At 44.4% G+C, this 26,750-nt stretch overlaps 1 protein-coding gene across 5 annotated transcripts in view; it reads right to left on the bottom strand.

Moving 5' to 3' along the window:
- Nucleotides 1–3,178: 3,178 nt before the first annotated feature.
- The window catches only part of UCKL1 (uridine-cytidine kinase 1 like 1), a 56,438-nt gene continuing 32,866 nt past the window's right edge, over nt 3,179–26,750 (bottom strand). For 4 of the 5 annotated variants that reach the window (XM_077460399.1, XM_077460398.1, XM_077460396.1 and 1 more), the window contains exons 8-15: nt 15,059–15,078; nt 10,953–11,051; nt 10,549–10,642; nt 8,774–8,836; nt 6,975–7,097; nt 4,871–4,978; nt 4,632–4,788; nt 3,179–3,612 (exon numbers count right to left, since the gene is read on the bottom strand). In XM_077460399.1, the coding sequence (XP_077316525.1) occupies nt 3,542–3,612; nt 4,632–4,788; nt 4,871–4,978; nt 6,975–7,097; nt 8,774–8,836; nt 10,549–10,642; nt 10,953–11,051; nt 15,059–15,078 (735 nt within the window). In that variant the 3' untranslated portion in view covers nt 3,179–3,541. The remainder of the gene's footprint in view (nt 3,613–4,631; nt 4,789–4,870; nt 4,979–6,974; nt 7,098–8,773; nt 8,837–10,548; nt 10,643–10,952; nt 11,052–15,058; nt 15,079–26,750) is intronic. The other variant, XM_077460397.1, reaches the window with a different exon arrangement.

Here is a 26,750-nt window from a genome sequence, read left to right as displayed (position 1 = left end):
GGGATCCGACTTGAGAGACCCCGAAGTCATGTGGCATGTGAAATCCCATGTTAGTCAATGAGAGCTGTCTTAATTGGCACTTCTGAAGTCGCTCCGACTTTAGAAAAGATTTCTGTATAACTTCAAGGTGACTTCTATCCGACTTGTTTCAATATACTTTAATGGAAGTCGCCTCCAAGTTGGATCCTCATTTATATTGATGTGATTTAAATCTGACATTACAGGAAGAATACCTAGTCGTTCCCTGAAGTTGCTTCAAAGTCGCGCGGCAAGGTCGCACTGTAAGTTACACAACTTTCAGGTTGTGGCGGTGTGAACTGAGCCAGCATTGGCTCCGTGGTTCAGCAGCCAGCCCTGTAAATATTGAGTCTCCGTAAATAAAAAGTGATCACTGCTAACATTCTGTTCTTTAATATTGATTGGACCCTGGGCAAAACTTTTCTCTCCCCCCCCCCCATGCAGTTTTGCTCTCCACCTCTGAGACATACAATTAATAGCAGCTAGACTCAAAATCAGTTTAATGAATCAGATCAGGTGGCTATTGCAATTGGTTGCCAGAGGTTACAGTGTATCATTACCGCTCACAGACTGGTTGCTAGAGGTTACAGCACACATTACGGCTCACTGATTAGTTGCTAGAGGTTACAGCACATGATTTCTGCTTGTTGATTGGTTGCTAGAGATTACTGTGGATATGACCTCAGGGGGGCATGATATACATATCAATGCTGCCAGTCGCCCCTATTTACATATGAATTGCACTGCTATTTACATATGAATGTCGGTAATTTACATGTAAACACAGGGTCTGCAGCTGAGTTGGCTTCTGGTGTTAGCAAAGAAACCTCATAAGAAAGCTGTTGGGAATGAGATTACTTTTTTCCCCATTAATAAATTTGCACAATATGAGAATAAGTGGACCTCTAGTATTGGGGTTTGAACCCGGGTCTCCATAGACATCTGCTAATTGGGGGGGGGGGGGGGGCGATGACCCTGTTTGAGGATGTTTTCAGCAAAGAGTTTGGAAGAGTTGGTGAAGGTAAGTGTGCGGAATGGAGCCCCAGGTCCTGCTTTCATTTATTCTCATTTGATGGTGGAGTCTAATTATTTAAATTTACACATCCAGACTTGGTCCGAGGTGGAGGTGGGGGGAGAGATTAGCAGCCAGGAAGAATGTAGGTCTTTATTTATTTGTTGATCTATATTCATATAGATGTTGGTCTTTATTAATTCTGGCTTTTATTAATATCAACTTTTTATACTTCTGAAGTCCTAAAATGAGCAGATTGGTGTTTGGATTCCGGACAGACGTGTGGCTCTTGGCCTGCCGCCTCAACTGTCAAGTAGCCCAGGATGTGATGTGTATAGGGGGATTGGTAATGTATGCTGGCATCACTTGAGTGACAACAAATGATCTTTTATTAGGCTAAAGCTGGCCATACACCTATAGATTATCTGCAGATTTTCTATGCTTAGATGGAAAAAGTGCAACAGATTTCTCCATGTTTGCTAAACTGTGTGGATGGAGGAATCTCCCACTTTTTCCATCTAACCGTAGAAAATCTGCAGATAATCTATAGGTGTATGGCCAGCTTTAGGCTCTGTTCACATCTAGGCGTTACTATTTTATAGGCATTTTTCATGTGTTTTTGCAGCGTTTTTGTACAGGCGTTTTGAAGTTCACCAATATAAAAGAATTAAAATGCCTGTCGTCTGCCAGAAAAGAAACTCATGTACTCTTTTGACAGCGTTTTGCTTTAGGAGACAGAACGCTCAGATGTGAACAGGGGCCATTGAAATGAATGGGATTTGTCTTGTTTCGCATTTTTAGAGCTGAGGCTTCGTGTAGGCTTTTTTTTTTAGGTTTTGATGAAATAGGGAAGGGACAAATCAATTTTTAATGGGGTCTGTCCCCACTGGGAAGATTCACCCCTTTTTGTCCTGGTGACTACTGGCAACTGGACTGAAAGTGATGGGAACATTTGGACTTGTCACCAGAATAGGAATTAAGGGGAAATCTCCTAATGGGAATACCTACTAGGGTGACAACTAAGGCCAGCCATACATGGTTCAAATATCGCCCCATTAGCAGGTACCAGTCAAGATTCAAACTGTAAATGGGCAGGCTGAATGTACCAAGGTGATCGGTCAACTTGGGTACAACCAGCCTGCCGGATTCTCTTGCGAATATCACTAGGGATTTCTGAAATCAGTGGGCCTGTGTGCAGGATCATAAGTTGCCCCCCCTCCCCCCCCCCCCCCCGCAGCTGAGGAAAGTGTGGCGCTCTACACCACAGGAAAAGTTGTGTGTGATTTTCATTGCGTTGAATACTGGTCGTGGCTTACAGGGACCCAGAGTGCCGGGGTTCAGTAGTAAGTGACGCAAAGGTTCAGGAATAGCTCAACAGTAATTCCACAAACTGTCACCTGATTGGGGTTTTCTCAATCACAGGGAAATCCCTTCTTTCTGAGATTGGTAGTGGCAACCAAGCGAGTCATCTTCCTCCAGATGGTGGGCGGGGCTAGCATGACTGTGATTGGCTTTAGCAGTGGCCAATGACAGTCCTCCTCCTCCTGGAAACAGGGACCGCCCCCCCCAGCAGAACTACTTCCCATCACAAAAGCGGACGATCGCAGCTACAGCAAAGTTAGAGAACCAAACATTGTTTCCTATTTTTTACAATGTGTGGGGTGCAGTGCCTCCGCCCTCAGTCTAGGTGCAGTGTGGGGAATCCTGAAATTGGAATTCATTAGTGTTTCACTGACACTTCCCTGCACTGCTCTGCTGATGAAGAGGGGCCTGAGTGCCGCCTAAAGAGACTTTGTGTGCCACTTGCGGCACCAGTGCCGGGGTTGTCTACCCCTGGCCTAGATGAACACATCTATAACATACTTTATTGGTTATCCTAAAGTTTAGGACAGGGATATGCAATTAGCGGACCTCCAGCTGTTACAGAACTACAAGTCCCATCATGTCTCTGCCTCTGGGTGTCATTGTTGTGGCTGTCAGAGTCTTGTTATGCCTCATGGGACTTGTAGTTCTGCAACAGCTGGAGGTCCGATAATTGCATATCCCTGGTGTAGGACATCATTTGTTTGGTACAGCGACTAAAAACCTTCTTATGAGTAAAGATGGTAAACAATAAAAAAAGTTAAAAAAAAAAAACCATACTGTACATTTTACATAGTAATATGTATAATAAGATTTATTTTTAAATAATATAACTATTTAAAGGAGAACACCAGCAGAAAAAAAATATTTTTTTTATACATATATATATATTAAACAGAAAAACAACATGGGTGTTTTTGGAGAATTAGCTTGGAGCTGAAGTTCGCCTTGGTTCTTAAGCTACAGAATTCAAGAAACTGGTGCAATCTAGAAGCAGAGCCCTCGTTCACCAGCTACCAGATTTCAGCTTCTGTTCTCTGGACCCAGGAAAATGACACATGGAATCTGGTTGCTATGGAAAACTGCAGTAAGTCTTCTTGTTCTAGTTGTCAGATATTGGCACCAGTGATGGAGAACACGTGGGGGGACTCAAGCTGGGTCATCTTCATCGCTCCAATCCGCAGGGCCATCTGTGCCAAAATAACGGTCCCCAAAATTACCTGGAATGAAAGACAGATGGTAAAAAAATAAGCAACTGCACACAGGTGGGTTTACTAGGAGGTCACATGATAACTGGTCTGAAGTCCAAACCATTCAAACTAGGTGTTAACCCAAGTACCGATACTTATTCTCAAGTACTCGCCGATACCAATTACCCACTACCTAGTTTTAGTGTCTTTATTGGATAAAAACATTTTAAAGGACCACTTACATCAAAGAAATAGAGCAAAACCACGTCCCCACAAGTGACCAGGTTCTGGTGTTGAGAAATACCATCTGTGGCCACCAGGAAAGTAAAGGATGGAAAGATAGATGAACCAGCTGGGGATGAGGGATGTGGGTGGTGATGTGCTGTGTATCTCCATATCAAGGAAGAGCCACTGGGCATCACCAGTCACGGCGGACTGGAAACAAACCGGATCACTAGAACTAGGGACTCTGCTGGAAGCCTCGTTTTAAGGCACTGCCTCTGCCAAGCCACTGTAGATGCTCTATTTCCTGCCTGTAAGTGCCACTTTACATGTTTTTAATAAAATTTTAAGGTATTGGAGCATTTGCACAAGTACTTATGCAAATGCTCCAATACCTTCAAGTTTTATTAAAAACATGCTTAGTATCGGCACCAGTTTCAGTATCAGTGCAAAACTTTTCACAGCTGCTGCGGATGGGCGATCAACTTAGTGGTATGTACATTTAGGGCAGTACATGCCCATAGACAAATGCCCCCAACACAAGCAGTCTGGGTATTTGTTCCTGGGTCCATACTGCCCTAAACAAAGTACCAGTGAGTGCACCACCCACCCAATAATGGCTGCTCCTGTGCCCTCCAGCCACAGATAAACGGAGCCGGGGCTAAACTCCCAGTGTGAATGGGGCTTAACAGAAATCTAGAATCAATATGAACTGGAAGAACAATGAAAGCTTTATTAAAAAATGTATAAAATTTTTATAAAATCGGGGTAAAAATAGAATACTAATGTGAGAAATCCGGTGAAGGTTTGGAGAATCAGGCTCCTACCTATTCCAGGGATGATTCGGAACATGTCGTTAACTTTTTTGTCCACAGCCGTGGTTAGAATGCGCACACGTGGGAAGGCATAAGCCACGGAGTGGACGCCCAGCTCTGCCATGAGCAGCGACAGCAGAAATATCCTCTCTTCAGGAACTTCATGATCCTATCCAGATAAAAAGATGTTACCAGTAGGCAAAATCTCAGTGATGGTTCTCTACAATTCCCTAGTCTCATCACAAGCTTACCAGCAGTACACGGACCGCCATCATGGCCGCTGCTCCTGTAGACACCGTGCAGTCCATGAGAATAACGTGGTCCTCACTGATGTCCTTAGGAAGTCGCAGGTAATGCAGCTAAGGGTGAAATAAGGCAGAGAGAAAGTAATGATGTGAAAAGGTCACCGACCAAAAAGCCAGCTAGCTGAATTTTTCAATGGTCAATATTAAGTCTCTCAGGGCACAGAAGGTGAGATTTCCAAGCCTAAGTTCCTAGCTTTGCCTACCTACCTACCTTAAGCACTACAACTGGCTTTCACTTATCCTGTTGCATTTTAAAATTTTACATTACTGGAAGTACAGCCGTGGCCGAAAATTTTGAGAATGACAAATATAAATTTTCACAAAGTTTGCTGCCTCAGTTTTTATGATGCCAATTACGCCAGAATTTTCTGAAGAGTGATCAGATAAATTGCAATAATTTCAAAGTCCCTCTTTGCTGTGAAAATGAACTTAATCCCATAAAAAAATATTTCCACTGCATTTGTGAAGAAGACTTCAGGGCGCCCAAGAAAGTCCAGCAAGGGCCAGGACCGTCTCCTACAGTTGATTCCGCTGCGAGATCGGGGCACCACCAGTGCGGAGCTTGCCCAGGAATGACACCAGGCAGGTGTGAGGACATCAGCAGGCACAGTGAGGAGAAGACTTATGGAGGATGACCTGGTGTCAAAAAGAGCAGCAAAGAAGCCACTTTTCTCCAGGAAAACCATCAGGGACGGACTGATATTCAGCAAAAGGTTCAGGGATTGGACTGCTGAGGACTGGAGTAAAGTCATTTTCTCTGATGAATCCCCTTTCCGATTGTTTGGGGCATCCAGAAAAAACCTTGTCCGGAGAAGAAAAGTGACGCTACCATCAGTCCTGTGTCATGCCAACAGTAAAGCATCCTGAGACCATTCAGATGTGAGGTTGCTTCTCAGCCAAGGGAGTGAAGGGCTCACTCACATTTTTGTCTAAGAACAGAGCCATGAATAAAGAAAGGTACAAAAACATCCTCCGAAAGCAACTTCTCTCAACCACCCAAGAACAATTTGGGGATGAACAATGCCTTTTCCACCGTGATGGAGCACCTTGCCATAAGGCAAAAGTGATAACTAAGTGGCTTGAGGAACAAAACATCAAAATGTTGGGTCCATGGCCAGGAAACTCCCCAGACCTTAATCCCCTTGAGAACTTGTGATCAATCCTCCAAAGGCGGGTGAACAAAAACCCCCCACAAATTCTGACATACTCCAAGCATTGATTATACAAGAATAGGGGGTGGCCATCAGTCAGGATGTGGCCTGGAAGTTGATTGACAGCATGCCAGGGAGAATTGTAGAGATCTTGAAAAAAAGAAGAGTCAACACTGCAAATATTGACTCTGCATAAACTTTATGTAATTGTCAATAAAAGCCTTTGACACTTGTGAAATGCGTGTAATTATACTTCAGTATAACATAGTAATATCTGCCAAAAAGATATATAAACACTAAAGCGGCAGACTTTGTTAAAATTATTATTGGTGTCATTCTCAAAACTTTTGGCCACGGCTGTACAACAGGAGGGATGAGTCTCCATAGCAGGGGCAGTAACCCCGAACAGGGGAAGATCTCACTGCTGGGGTGCCTAAAATCATTAAGATTGGTTCCTAAAAAGAACTGCTTTAAATTACAGGATAAGCCACATATAGATTCTATAGTCCTGTGTGACTGGCCGACTTGAATTGAGGGAAGCGGTAAAGTGCAATCACTGTGCTGCACTGCACGCAATAGGCAAATACAGCTGCTACATGGGCAGATACAATGCCAAACTATTCTTGCTAACCTTTTTATTTACATTAAGACACAATGATAACTGTGTAAATGTTGAGCTGTTCACATCATTATACACTCAATAACACACACACATATACATATACATATATATATATATATATATATATATATATATATATATTATATATATAAACCATGGCAATCTAAAGAAGATTTATTGAGATCCAATTGGTTATTGGGTTACCACACTATGAACACCGTTTCCGTGTTAATGTGTACCACCACCCCACTCACAGTGAGATAACACAACTTCTGACCTCAGGCTCTCCAGTGCTGGGGTTGGTCTGAATAAGGATGGTTCCAATTCTCACGTCTTTGCACACGGCTCTTAACGCAGGTTCCATTGTCTCGCCAGCTCTCAGGATGGACACCCCGGTGATCTGATACAAAGGAAGCATGGCTTAGGTTCAAGAAAGGCAGTGCCCGTAATCTTGGCTATACACATCTTTTGCAGCAAAACAGCTCATGTAGACATGATTAGAGATGCTTATGCTATGCAGAAGACTGATCGTTCAGTTCACTTCCTTTTACACACAAAAAAAGGACAATTTTCCTAATGTACAGTGAGGGAAAAAGGTATTTGATCCCCTGCTGATTTTGTACGTTTGCCCACTGACAAAGAAATGATCAGTCTATAATTTTATTGGTAGGTTTATTTTAAAAGTGAGAGACAGAATAACAACAAAACTGTTGTTTTATGCTTTGCTCAAGCTGCATAAGCACTCCACGAAGGAAGACCCATTATATCTGGCTGTGGCAACCTAAACGAAAACCTAAGTCGTGTAGTGGACAGTCATCTTAAACCCTTTGTAACATGTATGCCATCCTATGTACGGGATACTATCCACTTTTTGCAAAGATATGCACATTGATGATAACACTCAATTGGTTGCTTTAGATATTGAGGTCCTGTATAGTACAATTCCTCATGAGAAGGGCCTTGCAGTGATACGTCATGTCTTGTCACAATCCAGCAAATGTGAACCCCACTATACTGATTTTATTTTAACATCCCTTGACTTCATACTTCATAGGGCCTTTTGCTTTGATGGTTCCCACTATCTCCAGGTGCAGGAGGTGGCGATGGGGACATGCTGTGCTCCATCGTACACCAACCTGTACCTGGGGGAGTGGGAACATTCACTGCTTACCAATGACTCGCTATCTATGTATATGGGCCATGTACTTGCATGGCACCGCTCCATAGATGACGTGTTTCTTATTTGGGATGGATCAGACAATCTCTTACACAAATTTATGGCTGGTATTAATATCAATGAATTCAATTTAAGTTTCACCATGTCACATAGCATAACTGAGATTACCTTTTTAGATGTCCTCGTTAAAAAACAGACAGATGGCAGCCTTTCCAGAGAGTTATACAGTAAATTTACAGCAGGGAAATCAATATTACACGCATCAAGTTTCCATCCGAAACCTTTACTTGCATCATTTCCTTACAGCCAATATTTGAGGGCTCTCCAGAATTGCTCAAATGATGCCAGTTTCAAGAGTGAGGCTGACACTCAGAGAATTAGACTTCTGGAAAGGGGGTACTCCAGTGCCTGTCTCAAGAAAGCCTATAGAAAGACAATCTATCCCGTTGAGAATTACTAAATGCACACAAACAACCCTCAAATGACAACACAACTAGAATTATTACTACTTACTCGACACAGCACAAACAGGTTAGGCTTATTTTGAACAAGTACTGGCACCTTCTAACTATGGACCCTCTGCCACAACTGGGCGCTTACAGTGACAATGCCAGTGCTGCAGAGAGGAGGGAGAGACAAGCGGGGCACCGTTCCCCCCGCATCGCTGGACCCTGCGTCAGGTAAGCGTCCGATTATTAACAGTCAGCAGCTGTAGTATTTGTAGCTGCTCACTTTTAATTTTTTTTTGTCTGAACTTCCAAGGTCTTATATAGATGTTACTTGTAGGGGGCTCAAGTGACTAGATTCATTCTGGTGCTATTCTAATGCAGGTTAGAAGACTAAAGATTCTGTGTGCCCAACACTTCCACTTCACAAAATACCCCAACAGAGCCACTCACTCGTTTTCCATCATACGTCCTTCCTTCATACTCGTGTCCTTGCGGGGTCTGAACGGTGCAGCTCTGCAGAGAGAGGAGATGGGTTCTTAAGAGTGGAAACAGTTCACATAGAAAACAATGCAAATTCACCAATTGAGAGCCGGTCACACTCACCTGTCATACGATTTGGATGTGGAAAAAAACTGCATCCGATTTGAACACATGTGAACCCCACCTTATTGGTTGAACTAAATGGACTTGTGTCTCTTTTCAACCTGACTAATTATGTAACTATGTAACTTTGGAAATACACTAAAAATCATCTTCTATTGGTCATAACTCGTATACACCAGGGCACATTGTTCCCAGTCATCTTGCCAGGACCGGTTGTTAGCTTGGCAGATGATCAAATGGGGTATTTTCTTTGTGTTCCACTCTTTACGGTCTTGTCTAAGCCCATTAAATTACAGGTTATACTTATTGTTTTCCTGTGGCCTTAAAGGATAAGTTCACCTTTACAAAATAAAATAATAAATGCACATTTTTTTGCAGGTAAAAAAAATATGCACTTATTATTTTTTCTGTTAGGAACCTGTAAAGCATTGCACCTACGATGTATCTGTTTGCCCATACCTCCAATATGAGCAAGCAATTACACTTGAGACAGGAAGCTCAATGAACTACCACAGTGCTTAACAGCGCTATTGAGAACTACAAGCAAACAGCAGCAAAGGCTGCTGGACCTTGTAGTTTTCCTATTTACAGAACACTGTGAATAGATGATGCGGCTGGTCAGGGGAGAAGATCCCCCGGGGGATCAGAGCTGGTGCATATGTAACATGTCACATGTTACACCCTGAATATAGGTGTACCATGTAACATGTTACAAAAGGTGAACTTTAAAGTGAGACTGTGTTCCAAAAAAAAAAAGGAGGACTGTTGGTGTGGCAACACATGTATGTTTATCTAGCACACATTAAATCATGTTAAAGCGGGATTCCACCCTAAAGTGGAACCTCCGCTGATCGGATCCCTCCCCCCCTCCGGTGTCACAATTGACACCTTTCAGGGGGGAGGGGGGTGGAGATACCTGTCAAAGACAGGTATTTTCACCCACTTCTGGGCATAGACTCCCGTGGGAGTCTACGCCATTTCCTGCCCTGCCGCGCTGTCTGCTGGGACACACACGGGTCCCAGTGACAGCGCAGAGATTTCCTATTGCGCGGCTCGCGCATTCGCAGTAGGGAACCGGGAAGTGAAGCCGATTCGCTTCACTTCCTGATTCCCTCACCTAGAATGGTGACTACAGCAGCCGAGAGCCGAGCGATCGATCGGCCTCGGCATCGCTGGAACCCGGGATAGGTGAGTGTCCATTTATTAAAAGTCAGCAGCTGTAGTATTTATAGCTGCTGGCTTTTAATATTTTTTTTTTGGTGGAATCCCTCTTTAACTGTAGATTTTTTTTTTTTATTAAACTGACACTCAGTATTATGAATGTAACATTTTGTAGATATTACTGATTTGGATACCAGTCTCTCCTTTAGTGTAGTAGGCATTACAGGAGGTCCCCGAGTTACAAACTTCCGACTTACAAACAACTCCTACTTACGAATGGTGGAGCCGGCGGGCGGATCGGAAAACAGCGGAAAACGTTGTAAAACATTGGAAACCGCCGCTCTGCGCATGCAGGTCCGAATTACGAACAAATCCGACTTAAGAACAAACAGGCAGTCCCTAACCTGTTCTTATCTCGGGGACTGCCTGTAGCTAGCATTACTCCATTTACTAAAACTCACCCTGAAGGGCAGGAAAGACAGCGCATACTCAATAAGAAGCCTCATTAGTCGTCGTGAGTAAAAGATAAATTCATCCCGGCACGTGTCCCGGTTCCTGATTGGGGAGAAATAAACATTACATTAGAGATAACTTCAGTAATACGAAGATATATATTATATATATACTAGGGTTGATTTACTAAAACTGGAGACTGCAAAATCTGGTGCAGTTGTGCATGGTAGCCAATTCGCTTCTAACCTCAGCTTGTTCAATTAAGCTTTGGCAAAAAAAAAGGGAAGCCGATTGGTTCTATGCAGAGCTGTACCTGATTTTGCACTCTCCCGTTTTAGTAAATCAACCCCACAGTAATGCTGGGGGATTAGAACTGGGAAGGATAAAGAAGAGCTGCATGCAAAACACCTACCTTATTATTGTGTGCATGACATTCACTTGAGGCGTCTCGACCAAAACGCTTAGCGTCCGTGGAAGAGGCTGTGATTGGTGGGCAGACGCTAGTGCCGCCCTAGTGGTAGAACAAAGACAGATGTTGCACACCAGCCAGACATTAAGCTGAAAAGCACACTACTGTACAAGGATTAACCATTTGTCATTCACATGCAAGTGACACTCCATATGCTACATGCAGTTTCATCCAATATTTTTGATTCGTTAGAAGAACAAAAAAAAACCCATAATCACCAAATCCCACCCAATTACAAATCTGCATTATAACTGGGATGCTCCTGCAGGGTAATGGAACAAATCATGCTAAACTGATATTTTAGTTATAGGATGATGCGGTTTGGTAAAATCAAAAATTCTAGAGAAATACTGATCAAGCTGAGCACTTTGGGGTTGCTTTACTAAAACTGGAGAGTGTAAAATCTGGTGCAGCTCTGCATAGAAATTAAATAGCTTCCATTTTTTATTTTTTGTCAAAGCTTAATTGAACAAGTTGAAGTTAGAAGCCGATTGGCTACCATGTACAGCTGCACCAGATTTTGCACTCTCCAGTTTAAAGGGTAAGTTCTCCTTAACTAAAAAACTGTAGATAAAAACAAACAAACTGTGCAGCTCTGACTAAAGTTGAGTAATGCCCTTGCTGTAGGTGTAAGTCATTTACATAACTCATGAAGTCTGACTGAAAGACTCCCAGGACGTTGCTAAGTGAGGCCTAGTCATTACTGCTCCCCTCCTCAATCACACAAGCGAGCTCTCAAATGCCGAGTTCAGAACTACTGCATCAGGGGAGAAAAATAGTGTGTGGGGGGGTTTGAACCAGGACACACGCCCTCAACATGGGGGGGCGGGTGCTTTGGGGCACCTTGTCTCCATGTTGATGGGGACAAGGGCCTTTTCTCGACAACCCTGGCTGGTGATTGTTGGGGCCTTCAGGCAGGGGTCTTATTGGAATATGGAAGCCCCCTTTAACAAGGGGTCCCCCAGGTCCCAGCCCCCCACCCTATGTGAATGAGTAGGGGCTACCGCTACTCATTCACCTAAAAAAGTGTCAAAAATAAAAACAGCACAAAGTTTGACAAAGTAATTTATTAAAGCAGCTCCGGCGTCTCTTCTCCTTTTAATTTCTTCCCCCCCCCCCCCCCCCCGGCGCGGTTCTTTTTCCTCTGGTTCTTCTCTCTCCGCTGATTACATCTCCCTCTGGTTCTTTTCCCTTTGCTGAGGTCTTCCTGTGCTGCCGGTTCTCCTCTCTCCACTGTCTTCTCCCTCTGCTGTCATCTCCGTATGTTCACCCTCTGATGTTCTCTTGACACTCTCTCCTACTGTAATGTTAGGGCCGCCGTGTGCCATTATTTATATAGCCATGGGGCGTGGCCACCCAGTCATGTCATCCAGAGGCCCCACCACCTTGTGACGTCACCACCCGGGGCACGATGGGGTGGTGATGTCACAAGGTGGCGGGCCTTTAAAGATGTCACAGGGTGGTCACACCCCATGGATATATAAGTAATGGCACACGATGGCCCTGGCATTACAGCGGGAGAGAGCGTCCACAGAACATTGGAGGAAGAACAGAGGGAGAAGACAGCGGAGAGAGGAGACCCGGCAGAGGGAGACGACAGCGGAGAGAAGAGACCCAGCAGAGGGAGATGACAGCAGAGAGAGGAGACCCAGCAGAGGGAGAAAACAGCGGAGAGAGGAGACCCGACAGAGGGAGAAGACAGCAGAGAGAGGAGAAGACAGCAGAGGGAGAAGACAGCGGGGAGAGGAGACCCGGCAGAGGGAGAAGACACGGCAGAGGGAGAAGACAGCAGAGAGAGAGGAGACCCGATAGAGTGAGGAGACAGTGGAGAGAGGAGAACCAGCAGTGGAAGAGGACATCAACAGAAGGAGAAGAACCAGAGGAAGATGTCAACAGCAGAGGGAGAAGAACTGGAGGATGAAGACAGAGCCAGAGGGAGAAGAAATCAGAAGAAGAGAAGCCAGAGCTGCTTTAATAAATAACTTTGTCAAAAACCTGTGTGCCGTTTTTATTTTTGACACTTTTTTTTAGGTGAATGGGTACAATTCTTATAAGCCTCCCACCCGCAGACCCCAACAACCACTGACCAGGGTTGTCGGGAAGAGGCCCTTGTCCCAATCAACATAGGGACAAGGTGCTTTGGGGTGGGGGGCGAACCTACTACACCAAAGCACCCACCACCCCCCCCCATGTTGAGGGTATGCTGGCTGGTAAGGTCCAGGAGGGGGAGGAGGGGGGCGCTAATCCAAACCCCTCTTCCTTACCTGCTGGGCTGTGTGCTCGGATAAAGGTCTGGTATGGTGTGGGGGGGTCCATACCAGACCGAAGGGCTTGGTATGGTCTTGGAGGGGGTACAATATGCCTTTTTTTTTTGTATTTGGCTTGGAGTTTCCCCTAAAGATTCATACCAGACTCAAAGGGCCTGGTATTGTCGGGAAGTCGAATCCCGTTCATTGAAGTCAGATGGAAGTCAGACTTCAAGTTGCCGGGCAAAGTCAGATCCAAAGTCGTACGACTGTCGTGTCATACCAGTGGGAACCAAGCCTTAGTCAGGCTTCATGATGTATGTAAATGGCCTACACCTGTACCAAGAACATTATTCATCTTCAGTCAGAGCTGCATGCTCCGTTTTTATCTACAAACACTCCTTACCTGCAAAGGCAGGTTTTTTTTTTTTGTAAAAGTGAACTTACCCTTTAAGTAAATCAACCCCATTGCTATGCATGTCCCCCATTCTTGAATCCGTGCTTGGGCTTGTTGATTGGCATTGGAGTTTGGGAATTTGACATACCCCACTATACTCAGAAGTAGGGATGAGCTCAGGCATGTTCGCATGGAACACGTGCAGAGCCCGCCAGGAAGTCGGCGCAGCACTGCGCTAATCACAGGCAGTGAGACATTGCCCAATCTCTGCAGCCGCACATCGGGGCAATGTCTCACTGCCTGTGAGTAGCGCAGCGCTGCGCCGACTTCCTGGCGGGCTCTGCACGTGGGCTGTGCGAACACGCCTGAGCTCATCCATACCCAGAAGTATGTTCATGGTGGTTGGAACAGGGATCAGGATGGGGGTGAGAAAAGTAATGGATGTCTGCATTGTAATGGCACAAAAGGGGTGTTACTTGGGTCTTTAACCTTAAAGTGAACGTATTCTGAGAAAAATATGCAGGCTGCCATTGCTGAAAATACTACCTGCCTGGCTGTCTCTGGTTTACATACCGTACTTTCTAGGTCAATAACCAAAACAACCACGCAGCCACTAAATTTCTAAATTAAAATTTCTTAATTTTTGTGTTTGCTACGAGTCCAAAAATGATGAAACCAGGAGGACCAACTAGGCAAATAGTCAGCAATGGCTTCCCCTGTATTTTTTCCTTCAGGAAACCATAGATTCAATGTACATAACTTTTGATCAGAACTTAATCTAGACAATCAGATTGTGCAATCTCGTTTAATCTTCCAACAACTATGCAGTGTGAGGATCTACGGTAAGCCTTCACATTACATAGTTCTGGTCGATATAAAAGATATTGCAATGTATATGGTCAGCTTTAAGCTGCTTAAACATGGTGTGAGTTGCAACCCAACCAATGAGAGATCATCTGAGATTTTCCACCACGCTGGAAAATAATCTTCTACAGGAAAATGAAATGGTTCTTTCCTGTGCGAGGAATGCCACATGGCTCCAGTCATCCTTCACCCCGAGGATGAAGAGAGGCTTTTAGCGCCAGTTGCTTCTGATGTGACATCTGACATATGAGAAAATAGGACTTGTGCCCGTTATACATGGAAAACCAAATTCCAGGTCACATCCCATTTCCAGCTTGCTGGGAAAACCTTGTCAGTTGACTCTCCTGCACTCTTATATAAGCGTTGCAAATCTCACACACAGCTTGCCCTGAACAGACCAGCTTGCAAAGAAGGACCCTTCCATGTGAGTTAGTGCTGTGAAAAGTAGCTTGCTCCAGGATGAGCCAATCACTGCGGGGCGTACACACAAAAAAAAGCGTTAATGGAAATGAAGACACACGCAGGCTTAACGCCGTTCTCACATGTCCCAGCGGAGTTTCCTCTGACCAGAACACACACAGGAAGAGATGGGATGAGTACCGACCACACATGGAAAAATAAAGGAGAGGAGGGAATAGTGAGAGGGGGGGACAAGATGGCTGTAGTCCTGCCAACCCCACACCACCTCATAGCTCATGACCTATCCACCAAAGTGTCTGAAAAGAGCGGGGGTCTCATATATGTAGACTGTAGCTGCCTATAGCAACCAGATTCCTTTGCTGAGGGAATAACAGAACAGCGAGTTTACTGCCCCCGTCTCTGCTCTGTTTTACAGCGATATTAAAGCTACATTCTTTTAATGAGATGCCTATAGTAAGACTTACATGTTCTTGCTTTTTTTTATTTTTATTTTTTTAAAAAGGTCTCCTCTCTTCATGCTCTGATAAAAGTGCCCCAGCCGCTCTGGCCAGCTTCAAGTATGTGAGACCCCCCCTGTGTATAGGTTTTTTTTTACTAAAAAGAAAGAGTGGAAAATCTGATGTAACTCTGCATAGAAACCAATCAGCGTCCAGGTTTTATCGCCAAAGGACATAGGACATAGGAGTACGGTAACAGAGCGGCTCTTCTGCGATGGATCACGTATCTAATACATGACCCAGCACTTCCGGGAAGGAGGGGGTGCACGTGCGCGCCACCTGTGCTGTGATTAGTGACAACACAAGCCGATCAGTGGGTGCCGGCCAATGGATGAATGAATGAATGAATGAAATACTTATATAGCGCACAATGCGAACTGAATCGCCTCTAGGCGCTGTGGCGAGCTTTGATCATCTGCTAAAAGAGGAAGGTCTTGAGTTTTTTCCTAAAAGCCAGGTGATTTTCTTCCAGGCGGATGTTTATTGGTAGAGCATTCCATAGCCGAGGCCCTTGGACAGCGAATCTCCGATCCCCCTTGGATTTATACCGGGCTTTGGGCACGAGGAGGAGGTTTTTGTTGGCTGATCGAAGACTGCGGTTTGGTGTGTAATGATTTATTTTCTCCATTAGGTATTGCGGAGCTTCTCTATGCACGCATTTGTGGGTGAGGCAAAGGGTCTTGAACGTGATCCGATTTTTTACGGTTAGCCAATGTAAGCTCCTCAGTGAAGGAGAAATGGATTCCCAGGGTTTTTTTCCTGTTATCAGCCTTGCCGCCGTGTTTTGGATCAGTTGTAATCGCGCAAGTTGATATTGTGGTAATCCTATGTAAAGCGAGTTTGCGTAGTCCAGTCGTGAATTAATGATTGTTCCAACTACCACTGCTTTGTCATTCTTTGGGATAAAAGGGATGAGTCTGCGAAGCATGCGCAGCAGATGGTGAGATCGACTGACTACTGCTCCTATTTGCGCATCCATTGACATTTGTGCGTCTAAAATAACCCCGAGACTCTTGGCTTTGGTCTTTGGGGAGATAGTCTGCCCAAAGACGGTTGGTGGAGACCAGGAGGTTTTGGTTGCGGGCTTATGATTTTGGTGTAAGATAAGAAGCTCTGTCTTTGATTGGTTCAGCTGTAGGGAGTTGGTGGTCATCCAGTCCTCTATTGATTTGAGGCAGTTTTCAAGTTGTTGTTGGTGATCTTTTTTTCCATTGATCCGGAAATAAAGTTGCGTGTCGTCAGCGTAAGAGTGGAAGCAGAGATCTGAGCATCTGATGATTTGAAGGAGTGGGCGAATGTAAATGTTGAAGAGAACGGGTGACAACGGAGAGCCTTGAGGGACTCCGCAGGTGACTGCCCGAGTTTCGGAGAGGAATTTTCCTAGTTTCACTGTCTGTGACCGATTTCCTAGGAAGGACGCGAACCAATGGAGATCTATGTCTTGGACTCCGGCTACTTCTGTGAGGCGGACGAGTAGAGTATTGTGATCTACTGTATCAAACGCTGCACTTAGGTCTAGCAGTACGAGGAGACACGGCTCTCCGTCATCTGCCGCTTCGAGGGCGTCATCCCAAATCTTGAGGAGAGCTGTTTCTGTTCCATGACCCGGGCGGAAGCCTGATTGCAGCGGGTCCAGGAGTTTGTGAGTATCCAGGTGAAGTTGTAGCTGATGTACTACAGCTTTCTCCATGATCTTAGAAATGGTGTTGAGGCTTGTAATTGGCCTACGGTTGTTTGGATCCTGAGGGTCCAGGTTTGGTTTCTTGAGTAGAGGTTTGACGATGCCTTGTTTGAGGATGCTGGGAACAATCCCTTCGTGGAATGATCGGTTTATGAGGTGGGTTATGGTTGGAGCCACGATGTCGGAGCATTCTTTCAGTAGTTTTGTGGGGATGATGTCAATAGGTGAGGTACTGTCACGCAGTTTATTAATGATGTTTTTTGCGGTGTCTACGGTAATTGGGGATAGTGAAAATTTTGGCGGTTGCGGTATGTTGGTGCGGACATCCTCTTTATGTATTTGCTGGCTGAGGTCGGATGTTTTCTTCTGACAAATTGTTTCCCTGATGGTTTTGACTTTATCGAAGAAAAAATCTGACAGTTTGTCACAGTAATCCTGGGATTCGCTTTCTGGGGGTTCTAGGCACACCGGATTCATTGATTGATTAACCAGTTTAAACAGTTCCCGTGGTTGGTTTGCGGCCGTTGAGATTGTATATGAGAAGTGGTCCTTTTTGGCTTTGAAGATTGCTTTCCGATAATTCTCTGTCAGACCTTTGTAGTTAAATAGGTTTTCCTCGGTGGGATTTCTTCTCCATGTTCTTTCCGCTCTTCTGCGTTCTTGCTTTAGTACGGAGAGGGAGCTATTAAACCATCCAGCATTTTTCTTCCTGATGAGAGCCCTGCGTTTTGGTGCTACCGAGTCTGCTGATTGCAGTAATGCCTTGTTCAGGGAGTTGAGTGTTTCCTCCGTAGAGTGGTTTAAGGTTATTGTAGATATTTTTTTGGACAGAGTGGTTTTGAAGGCTTCGGAGTACAGTTTTTTATGCGATCTGGTCCAGTGCGTTGTTACAGGTTTCCGTTTTGCGTTGGTGATGTTGGTAGTGATTTTGAATTTGATGGCGTGGTGATCCGTCCATGGCAGAGTTATGTTGTCGCATATGTTGATGTCAATGTTCTGTTTGAAAATGAGGTCCAGGGTGTGTCCTGACCCATGCGTGGGAGTCTTTATCAGTTGCTGTAGACCCAGTTCTTCTAGTTGATTGATGCAGGCAGTCGCGATGGGGTCTTTAGGCTCGTTTGCCCAAAGGTTGAAATCTCCGAGTGCCAGGAAATTTTAGAATTTTAGGGTGTGCATTGCAAAGGATTCCGTGAGGGGTGAAAGAAGATTGGACTTTGGTCCCGGTGGTCTGTAGCACAGTAGAATATGAGTGGTGTCATGGGGTGTTGGTTGAAAATGTAGCGTCAGGGTTTCCATAAAAGACACTGGGTTCTGAGATGATGGTTTAGTGAGATCCAGGTGACCTTTAAAGATCACTGCTAGGCCTCCTCCTTTTTTCCCTATCCGGTGTTCGGTTAGGATCCTGTAGTTTTCCGGCACCAATTCGGTGAGGATGGTGTTGCAGTCAGAGGTTAACCAGCTTTCGGTGATGAAGAGACAATCTACATTGTTCTCAATGATGAAGTCGTGTACTTCCAGTCTATGTTTGACTGCAGACCTGGCGTTAATCAAGGCGCAATCTAATTGTAGTGGTCGAGTAGATGTCTTCCTGTGGTTGGGAGCTGCTTGTCGTCCGGTTTTTAATAGTTGTTCTCTTTGAAGTATTTTTTGTATGGAAGATGGCAATGTGGTGTTGATGTTCCTTAGTCTGTGCAGAACTTCAGCTGAGTATTTGAAGTAGCACATGGTTTGTGGATGCTGTTGATGGTACTATGGGCCTAAGATGATGATCCTGATCAGGGTATTGATCCTGAGGTGGGGCTAGGTATCAGACTTGCCGCCGTGCTTGAGGCTATTAGCGCGCAAGTTGATCAGGGGATGCCTATATGGATGCGGAAGGAGTTGTTGTATTCGGTTTCTGGCTGTTCCAGCTGCCTTTACTTAAGGTGGAGGTCTCCGCTTAGAAAAGAAGTCTGGCTGTGATCTGGAATAGTCGTCCTAGGATAGCGTAAAAAATGGAAAGGAGGCCGGAGGTAGGGGTATGCTAACCTATGGTTGTTCCAGAGGAAGGCAAAAAACCCCCTGACAGTAGCAGCCAAATGCACCAGTGGGGCAAAAATTCCTTCCTGATCCCCGTAGGCGGTCGGACAGAGTCCCTGGAACAATCACTGGGGGGGGGGGGAGTGGAGGTGCGAGCTTACCTGGCTGCGGTTGTCCCCTTAAAACACTCTGATCCGGTGAATCTGGCTTGCTGTCAGCCTGATGTTTCTGGAAAGCTGTCTGGTTGCCCCTTGCAGTGGGATCTTTAAAATGGAGGGGAGGATGGATGTAGGATAGAGGTTAGAGACTCCTGTCTTAACTCCTGTGTTCAAACTCCTGGTTATTAACTCTCCGCTTTAGTTCAAAAAAATCCACTTATGTTCAGAAAATCCACATGCAAGCCACAATCAGGGAGCAAGCTGGCTGGCACCCACTGATCGATGAACAGGATGACAGAACAGAGCTCTGTGTATGTAAACAATGCAGAGCTCCATCCTGTCAGTGGAGATGTGCTGGTTTTTGATTACCTGCAATGCAGGCACTAAAAACAGACTCATCCCTAAAAACAGCTGACAGTCAATCCACCAAGCACTATTTTAACTCTTTGATCGCCCTAGATCAGTCATGGCGAGTCAATCATCATGGGAAATGTAGTTCCAAAAGATCTGGGGTGCAAAGGTTTGCCATCACTGCCCTAGATGTTAACCCTTTGCAGCCAGTGTCATTAGTACAGTGACAGTGTATCATTTTTTATTTTAGCACTGATCGCTGCATTAGTGTCATTGGTTCCCACAAAACCTCAGTTAGAGTCAGATTTCCCGCCATACTATCGTAGTCCCGCTATGAGTCGCTGATCGCCGCCATTACTAGTATAAAAATTAAAAAAAAATGTATTCCATATATATCCCATAGTATGTAGATGCTAGAACATGCGCAAACCAATCAATTTTTCCCACAAAATGTCAGTTAGTGTCAGATTTCCCGCCATACTATCGTAGTCCAGCTATGAGTCGCTGATCGCCGCCATTACTAGTATAAAAATAAATAAAAATTCCAGTATATATCCCATAGTTTGTAGATGCTGGAACATGCACAAACAAATCAATTTATGTTGACTTTGATTTTTTTTTTTTTACCAAAAATATGTAGCAGAATACATATTGCCCTAAATTTATGAAGAGAAATGTATGATATGCGCTACCAAACCAAATCAGGAAGCCGCTAACACTACAATGTGACAAAATTGTGTAAGATATGGAATAAAAGTGCAACGCTCATGTGTTAACCACTTCAATACCGGGCACTTAAACACCTTCCTGCCCAGACCAATTTTGAGCTTTTAGCGCTGTCGCACTTTGAATGACAATTGCGCGGTCATGCTACACTGTACTCAAATGACATTTTTATCATTTTTTTTCCCACAAATAGAGCTTTCTTTTGGTGGTATTTGATCGCCTCTGCGGTTTTTAATTTTTGCTAAACAAATAAAAAAATACCGAAAATTTTGAAAAAAAAAATGTTTTTTTTTGTTTCAGTTCAAAAACTTTGTAAATAAGTAAATAAGTAAATTTTCTCCTTCACTGATGGGGTTACACTGATGGGCAATGATAAGGCGGCACTGATGGGCACCGATGAGGTGGCACCAATGAAGTGGCACTGATGAGGTGGCATTGATGGACACTGATATGTGGCACTGATAGGCGGCACTGATGGGTGGCACTGATGGGCACTGATAGGTGGCACAAATTGGCACTGATAGCTGGCATGGATTGACATGGATGGGCGGCATGGATAGGCGGCACAGGTGGGCATGGGTAGGCGGCACAGGTGGGCATGGGTAGGCGGCACAGGTGGGCATGGATGGGCACTGATAGGTGGCACGGATGGGCACTGATAGGCGGCATTGTATTATAATATACTGTACTAATGGATGCCAATCAGTGCCAAACAATAATGCATGCCAATCAGTGATGCCCATTGTGGGCACTGATTGGCATCCATTATGGGCACTGATTGGCATCCATTGTGGCACTGAATGAAATCCCTGGTGGTCTAGGGTGGCATACCTTATCCTGGGCATCCCTGGTGGTCTGGTGGCATCCCTGGTGGTCCAGTGTGGGCATCCTCGGGGGGGCTGTGCTGATAATCGATCAGCACAGACCCCCCCCCCTGTCAGAGGAGCAGCCGATCGGCTCTCCTCTACTTGCGTCTGACAGACGTGAATGAGGGAAAGCCGATCACCGGCTCTTCCTATTTACACTGTGATCAGCCGTGATTGGACACGGCTTATCACGTGGTAAAGAGTCTCCGTCGGAGACTCTTTACCGAGATCGTAGTTGCCGGGTGTCAGACTGACACCCCGCAACAACGATCGCCGCGATGCGTGCCCCCGTCATTTTGTTATAGGGCGGGCGGCAAGTGGTTAATAATCAAAGTATCGACACAATGATGTGTCAGCAAAAAATTGCATGAAGTGTTAGTATAAATGAAAAAAACACAATGCAAATAAACAGGTATGTAGGAAAGCAACTCAATAGTGAATACTCATATGAAAAGTCCACCAACATCGCATAGACTGTACTTCTCACTTACATTTGTCTAGTGGGTTGAGATTCATTCTAACATACATGTGGACTTTTCATATCTAACCATATCTTAGATATGTTATTCATCATTGAGATTAGCATTGATTTGCACATTTATATTTATATTTTGCACTTTAAGCACCTATATATGAGTATTCATTACACTATTGAGTTGCATACCTACATAAATACCTGTTTATTTACATTATGTGTTTTCATTCATACTAGCACTTCATGCACTTTATTGCCGACACATCATTGTGTCTAAATTTATGAAGAAATTCAATTTGTTTTATTGGATATGTTTTATAGCAGAAAGTAAAAAAAAAAAACATTTTTTTTGTTCGTTTATAGAGAAAAAAATAAAAAACCCAGAGGTGATCAAATACCACCAAAAGAAAGCTCTATTTGTGTGAAAAAAAAAAATATATATACATTTCATTTTTGTACAGCGTTGCACAACCACCCAATTATCTGATGAAATACCACAGTGCCATATTGCAAAAAAAATGGCCGGGTCATAAAGGGGGTAAATCTTCCGGATGCTAAGTGGTGAAGTTAGAAGCGGATTGGTTACCATGCACAGCTGCACCGGATTCTGAGTGCTCCAGTTTTAGTAAATCCAAACCCCATAGAGCAGTGATGGAGAACCTTGACACCCCCAGATGTTTTGGAACTACATTTCCCATGATGCTCATGAACTCTGCAGTGTAGTTGAGCATTATGGGAAATGTAGTTCCCAAACATCTGGAGTGCCAAGGTTCACCATCACTGCCATAGAGTCTTGATTATGTGCTGTCATTCCCAGTGCCGCACATACAGGCAGATAAAAAAGGACACAGGGCCAAAGCCTCGCCTCTCCTCCTCCACTATCAGCTCCCACATCACTGGCTCATTCCCCCTCTCAGGAACAGCTGCACATGGCGTTGTAGTATTAAACAGCATTGTGCATGTAGTGGTCCCAGCGGGCACAGGGGCACCCACATACCTGACGTCAGCCAGGGGGACAGTCATCAGAGCAAGAAGAGAGGAGACTTTAAAAAAAAAAAAAAAAAAAGGAAGAGCAAGTGCATACAAGTCCTCCAAATAAAAAATGATTTAATATGACTTTAAGCAATCATGATTCATTGCACTGCGTATTGCTTCTTTTCCTTTTTCTGATGTTTGAATCTAGTTTTTTAACGACACAGGTTTATTTAAGCTGAACTCCAGGCAATCTGCTAAATACAGATGAAATACATTTAATGGAGATCTTTTTACTGCCAAAGGATTTGTATGTCTGTCCATGCAGTTCATTGGTGAAAAAGTATTCATACCCCTTGTCATGTTCCAACTAAAAACGTAAATGTATTTTATTGGGAATTTATGTGATAGACCAAAACAAAGGGGCACATAATTGTGAAGTGGAAGGAAAATGATATATTGTTTTCAACATCTTTTACATTTGTATTCAGCCCTCCCCGAGTCAATACTTTGTAGAACCGCCTTTCACTGCAATTACAGCTGCAATGGTATTTTAATGGTTCAAAGAATGTCAGGCAAAATGGTCGGCCCTCACACATGTTCACTTCATAAAGTCTGGCCCTTTTAAAAAAAAAGTTTGGGCACCCCTGATCAAAACCATTCCATTGTAGCTCTGGCTGTATGTTTTGGGTCGTTGTCCTGCTGGAAGGTGAACCTCCGCCCCAGTCTCAAGTCTTTTGCAGAATCTAACAGGTTTTCTTCTAATATTTCCCTGTATTTGGCTCCATCCATCTTCCCATCAACTCTGACCAACTTCCCTGTCCCTGCTGAAGACAAACATCCCTACAACATGATGCTGCCACCACCATGTTTCACAGTGGGGATGGTGTGTTCAGGGTGATGTGCAGTGTTAGTTTTCGGCCACACATAGCGTTTTGCTTTTAGGCCAAAAAGTTCAATTTTGGTCTCATCTGACCAGAGCACCTTCTTCCACATGTTTGCTGTGTCCCCCACATGGCTTCTCACAAACTGCAAACAGGACTTCTTATGACTTTCTTTCAGCAATGTCTTTCTTCTTGCCACTCTTCCATAAAGGGCAGATTTGTGGAGAGCACGACTAATAGTTGTCCTGTGGACAGATTCTCCCACCTGAGCTGTGGATCTCTGCAGCTCCTCCAGAGTTACCATGGACCTCTTGGCTCTTCTCTGATGAATGCTCTCCTTGCCTGGCCGGTCAGTTTAGGTGGACGGCCATGTCTTGGTAGGTTTGCAGCCGTGCCATACTCTTTCCATTTTCATATGATGGATTAAACTGCTCCATTTTTATAACCTAACCCTGCTTTAAACTTCTCCACAACTTTATCCCTGGCCTGTCTGGTGTGTTCCTTGGCCTTCATGATGCTGTTTGTTCACTAAGGTTCTCTAACAAACCTCAGAGAGCTTCACAGAACAGCTGTATTTATACTGAGATTCAATTACACACAGGGGGACTCTATTTAATAATTAGGTGACTTCTGAAGGCAGTTGATTCCACTAGATTTTAGTTGAGGGTATCAGACTAAAGGGGGCTGAATACAAATGCCCACCACACTTTTCACATATTTATTTGTAAAACATTTTGAAAACCATTTATCATTTCCTTCCACTTCACAATTATGTGACACTTTGTGTTCATCTATCACATAAAATCCCAATAAAATACATTTACATTTTTGGTACCATGACAAAATGTGGAAAATTTTCAAGGGGTGTGAATACTTTTTCAAGGCACTGTAACTGGCTCCTTGTGCTGTTTCTCCATCTCCTAGCCTGAGCCCTGCTGTACATGGATTCCAAGGAGCTAAACCAAAGCCAAATGTAGGTACTTACACTGCTTGTATTAAGAAAAACACATTTAAAAACACAGAGCAACAAAATGTACATTTTTATTATTATCTTGTTTTATTGGCCAAATGTTGCGGACACTCTTATGGTCAATTGCATTCTCACATTACAAATAATTAAAAAAAAAACGAAAAAAATGTCTCTTCTGCCTGGAGTTCAGCTTTAAAGAGTAATTCCACTTCTGTTGAGAAAAAAAATGTCCCCTCTGGGTGATCTATGTACATTGCAGGGATTTTACCTCACTTTATTGCAGGTCCAACCTTGTGTTATACTGAGGAAATAGCTGTTTGTTTGCCTGTGTCTATGGGGACAATGAATGTGAATAGCAGTGACTTTGTAATGATCAATCAGCTGCTGCACTTGCAGGGTTCTAATCAGGGTCTGCATCTCTTTAGATATGTTTTCCCTTTGGAAGTATCTCACCAAAAATGAAATTTTTGTTTCAGGGGATGCCCAAAATATATGTATCTTAGAGCAGACTTCTGGGAAAATCAGTGAGCCAATCACACAAGCAGGAAATTAAATTTTTGGTTGCCATATTGCATTTTACAGAAAATGACAGCCCTGCAGATGGAAAACGGAAAGGTAACTTGTAATAAGACATTACAATATGACTTGTGTAGCAATTATAAGCATGCATGTATATGCTATTTTATTATTATTATTATTTTTTATGTTTTGTTCCTATCAAAGTGGATTTACCCTTTAACATTTGTAACTCTGTTATTTTATTTTATATTTTTTTTTTTACATTTAAAAGGCAGGCCAAGCTGTCCAGCAAAATGTGACAGTTCCAGGTCCTGGGACAAACCATAAACACAACACGTGGGGTTGGATGGAAGGGTGTGTACAGCAGTCGCCTTTTACTACCATGATAGGATTTTTATTTTCTTAAAGGGCCGACGGGTGTTATTTTTTTCCCCCCTGAGTTTGATGCATACCTGGACTTAACAAATCACAGTTGCTGCAATTGCCCCCCTGTGCAATTTCGTAGTTTTCTCCAAGCTCTGCAACTGTCACTTTTATTGAGGACAGCTCGGCCTACATGTAATTGTTGCAAAAAAAAAAAAAAAAATTATATATATATATATATATATATATATATATATATATATATATATATATATATATAAAGGCATGGGCGTTTATATAGTGAATACAGTCTTGGCATTTATTATCCACACATAGTCACCAGATCCCGATACCCCAGGCAAGTGTCCAGTTGTGTTTAGTGTCAAATATATCATTTTAGATGTGACAATTTGTATACACACATTTGTGAATGTTGTTAGTTCTCTCGTTTTTTTTTTTTTTCCGGTTTAGTTGAACTGATCCTAAACGAAAGTGTGTTCTTAAAATAGAGGTGAAGGTGCAGTGTCCGAGCGTAGGTGATACAGATGAGGGTTTCCTGTATGGCGTGCGGGGGAGGGAGAGAGAGCTATGAGAGGAAGGAGGGGGCAATTTCCTGCCTTCATCTCTGCTGGACCCACAGTGGAAAATATCTGCCCACCCCGCCCCCGAACACACTTTAACCAGACTGAAGTGAGGAGATGAGAGCCGTGTCTAGCGTGAGAAAGCTAAAGAAATGCTCCAGTCCAACAGCAGCACTTCTATATCACTATCACCCTTCCTGTAATATGTACAGACTGAGCCTGACGCCCTCATACCTGGGGCCCGACCCCCTTATACCTGGGCCCCGACCCCCTTATACCTGGGCCCCGACGCCCTCATACCTGTGGCCCGACGCCCTCATACCTGTGGCCCGATGCCCTCATACCTGTGGCCCGACGCCCTCATAGCTGTGGCCCGACGCCCTCATAGCTGTGGCCCGACGCCCTCATAGCTGTGGCCCGACGCCCTCATAGCTGTGGCCCGACGCCCTCATAGCTGTGGCCCGACGCCCTCATAGCTGTGGCCCGACACCCTCATACCTGGGGCCTGGTGCCCTCACAGCTGGGGCCCAACGCCCTCATACCTGGGGCTCGAAGCCCTCATAGCTGGGGCCCAACGCCCTCATAGTTGTGGCCCGACGCCCTCATAGCTGGAGCCCGGCACCTTCATAGCTGGGGCCTTACACTCACATAGCTGGGGCCTGACACCCTCATAGCAGGGGCCTGACACCCTCATAGCTGGGGCCTGATGCCCTCATAGCTGGAGCTCGACACCTTCATAGCTGGGGCCTGAT

This window comes from Lithobates pipiens, unplaced genomic scaffold (assembly GCF_037356315.1).
Source record: "Lithobates pipiens isolate NorthernLeopardFrog02 unplaced genomic scaffold, aLitPip1_a1.2 Scaffold_28, whole genome shotgun sequence".
NCBI classification, from domain to species: domain Eukaryota; kingdom Metazoa; phylum Chordata; class Amphibia; order Anura; family Ranidae; genus Lithobates; species Lithobates pipiens.
The sequence above is the reverse complement of the archived record's forward strand: the minus strand, read 5'-3'. Positions and strand labels throughout refer to the sequence as shown.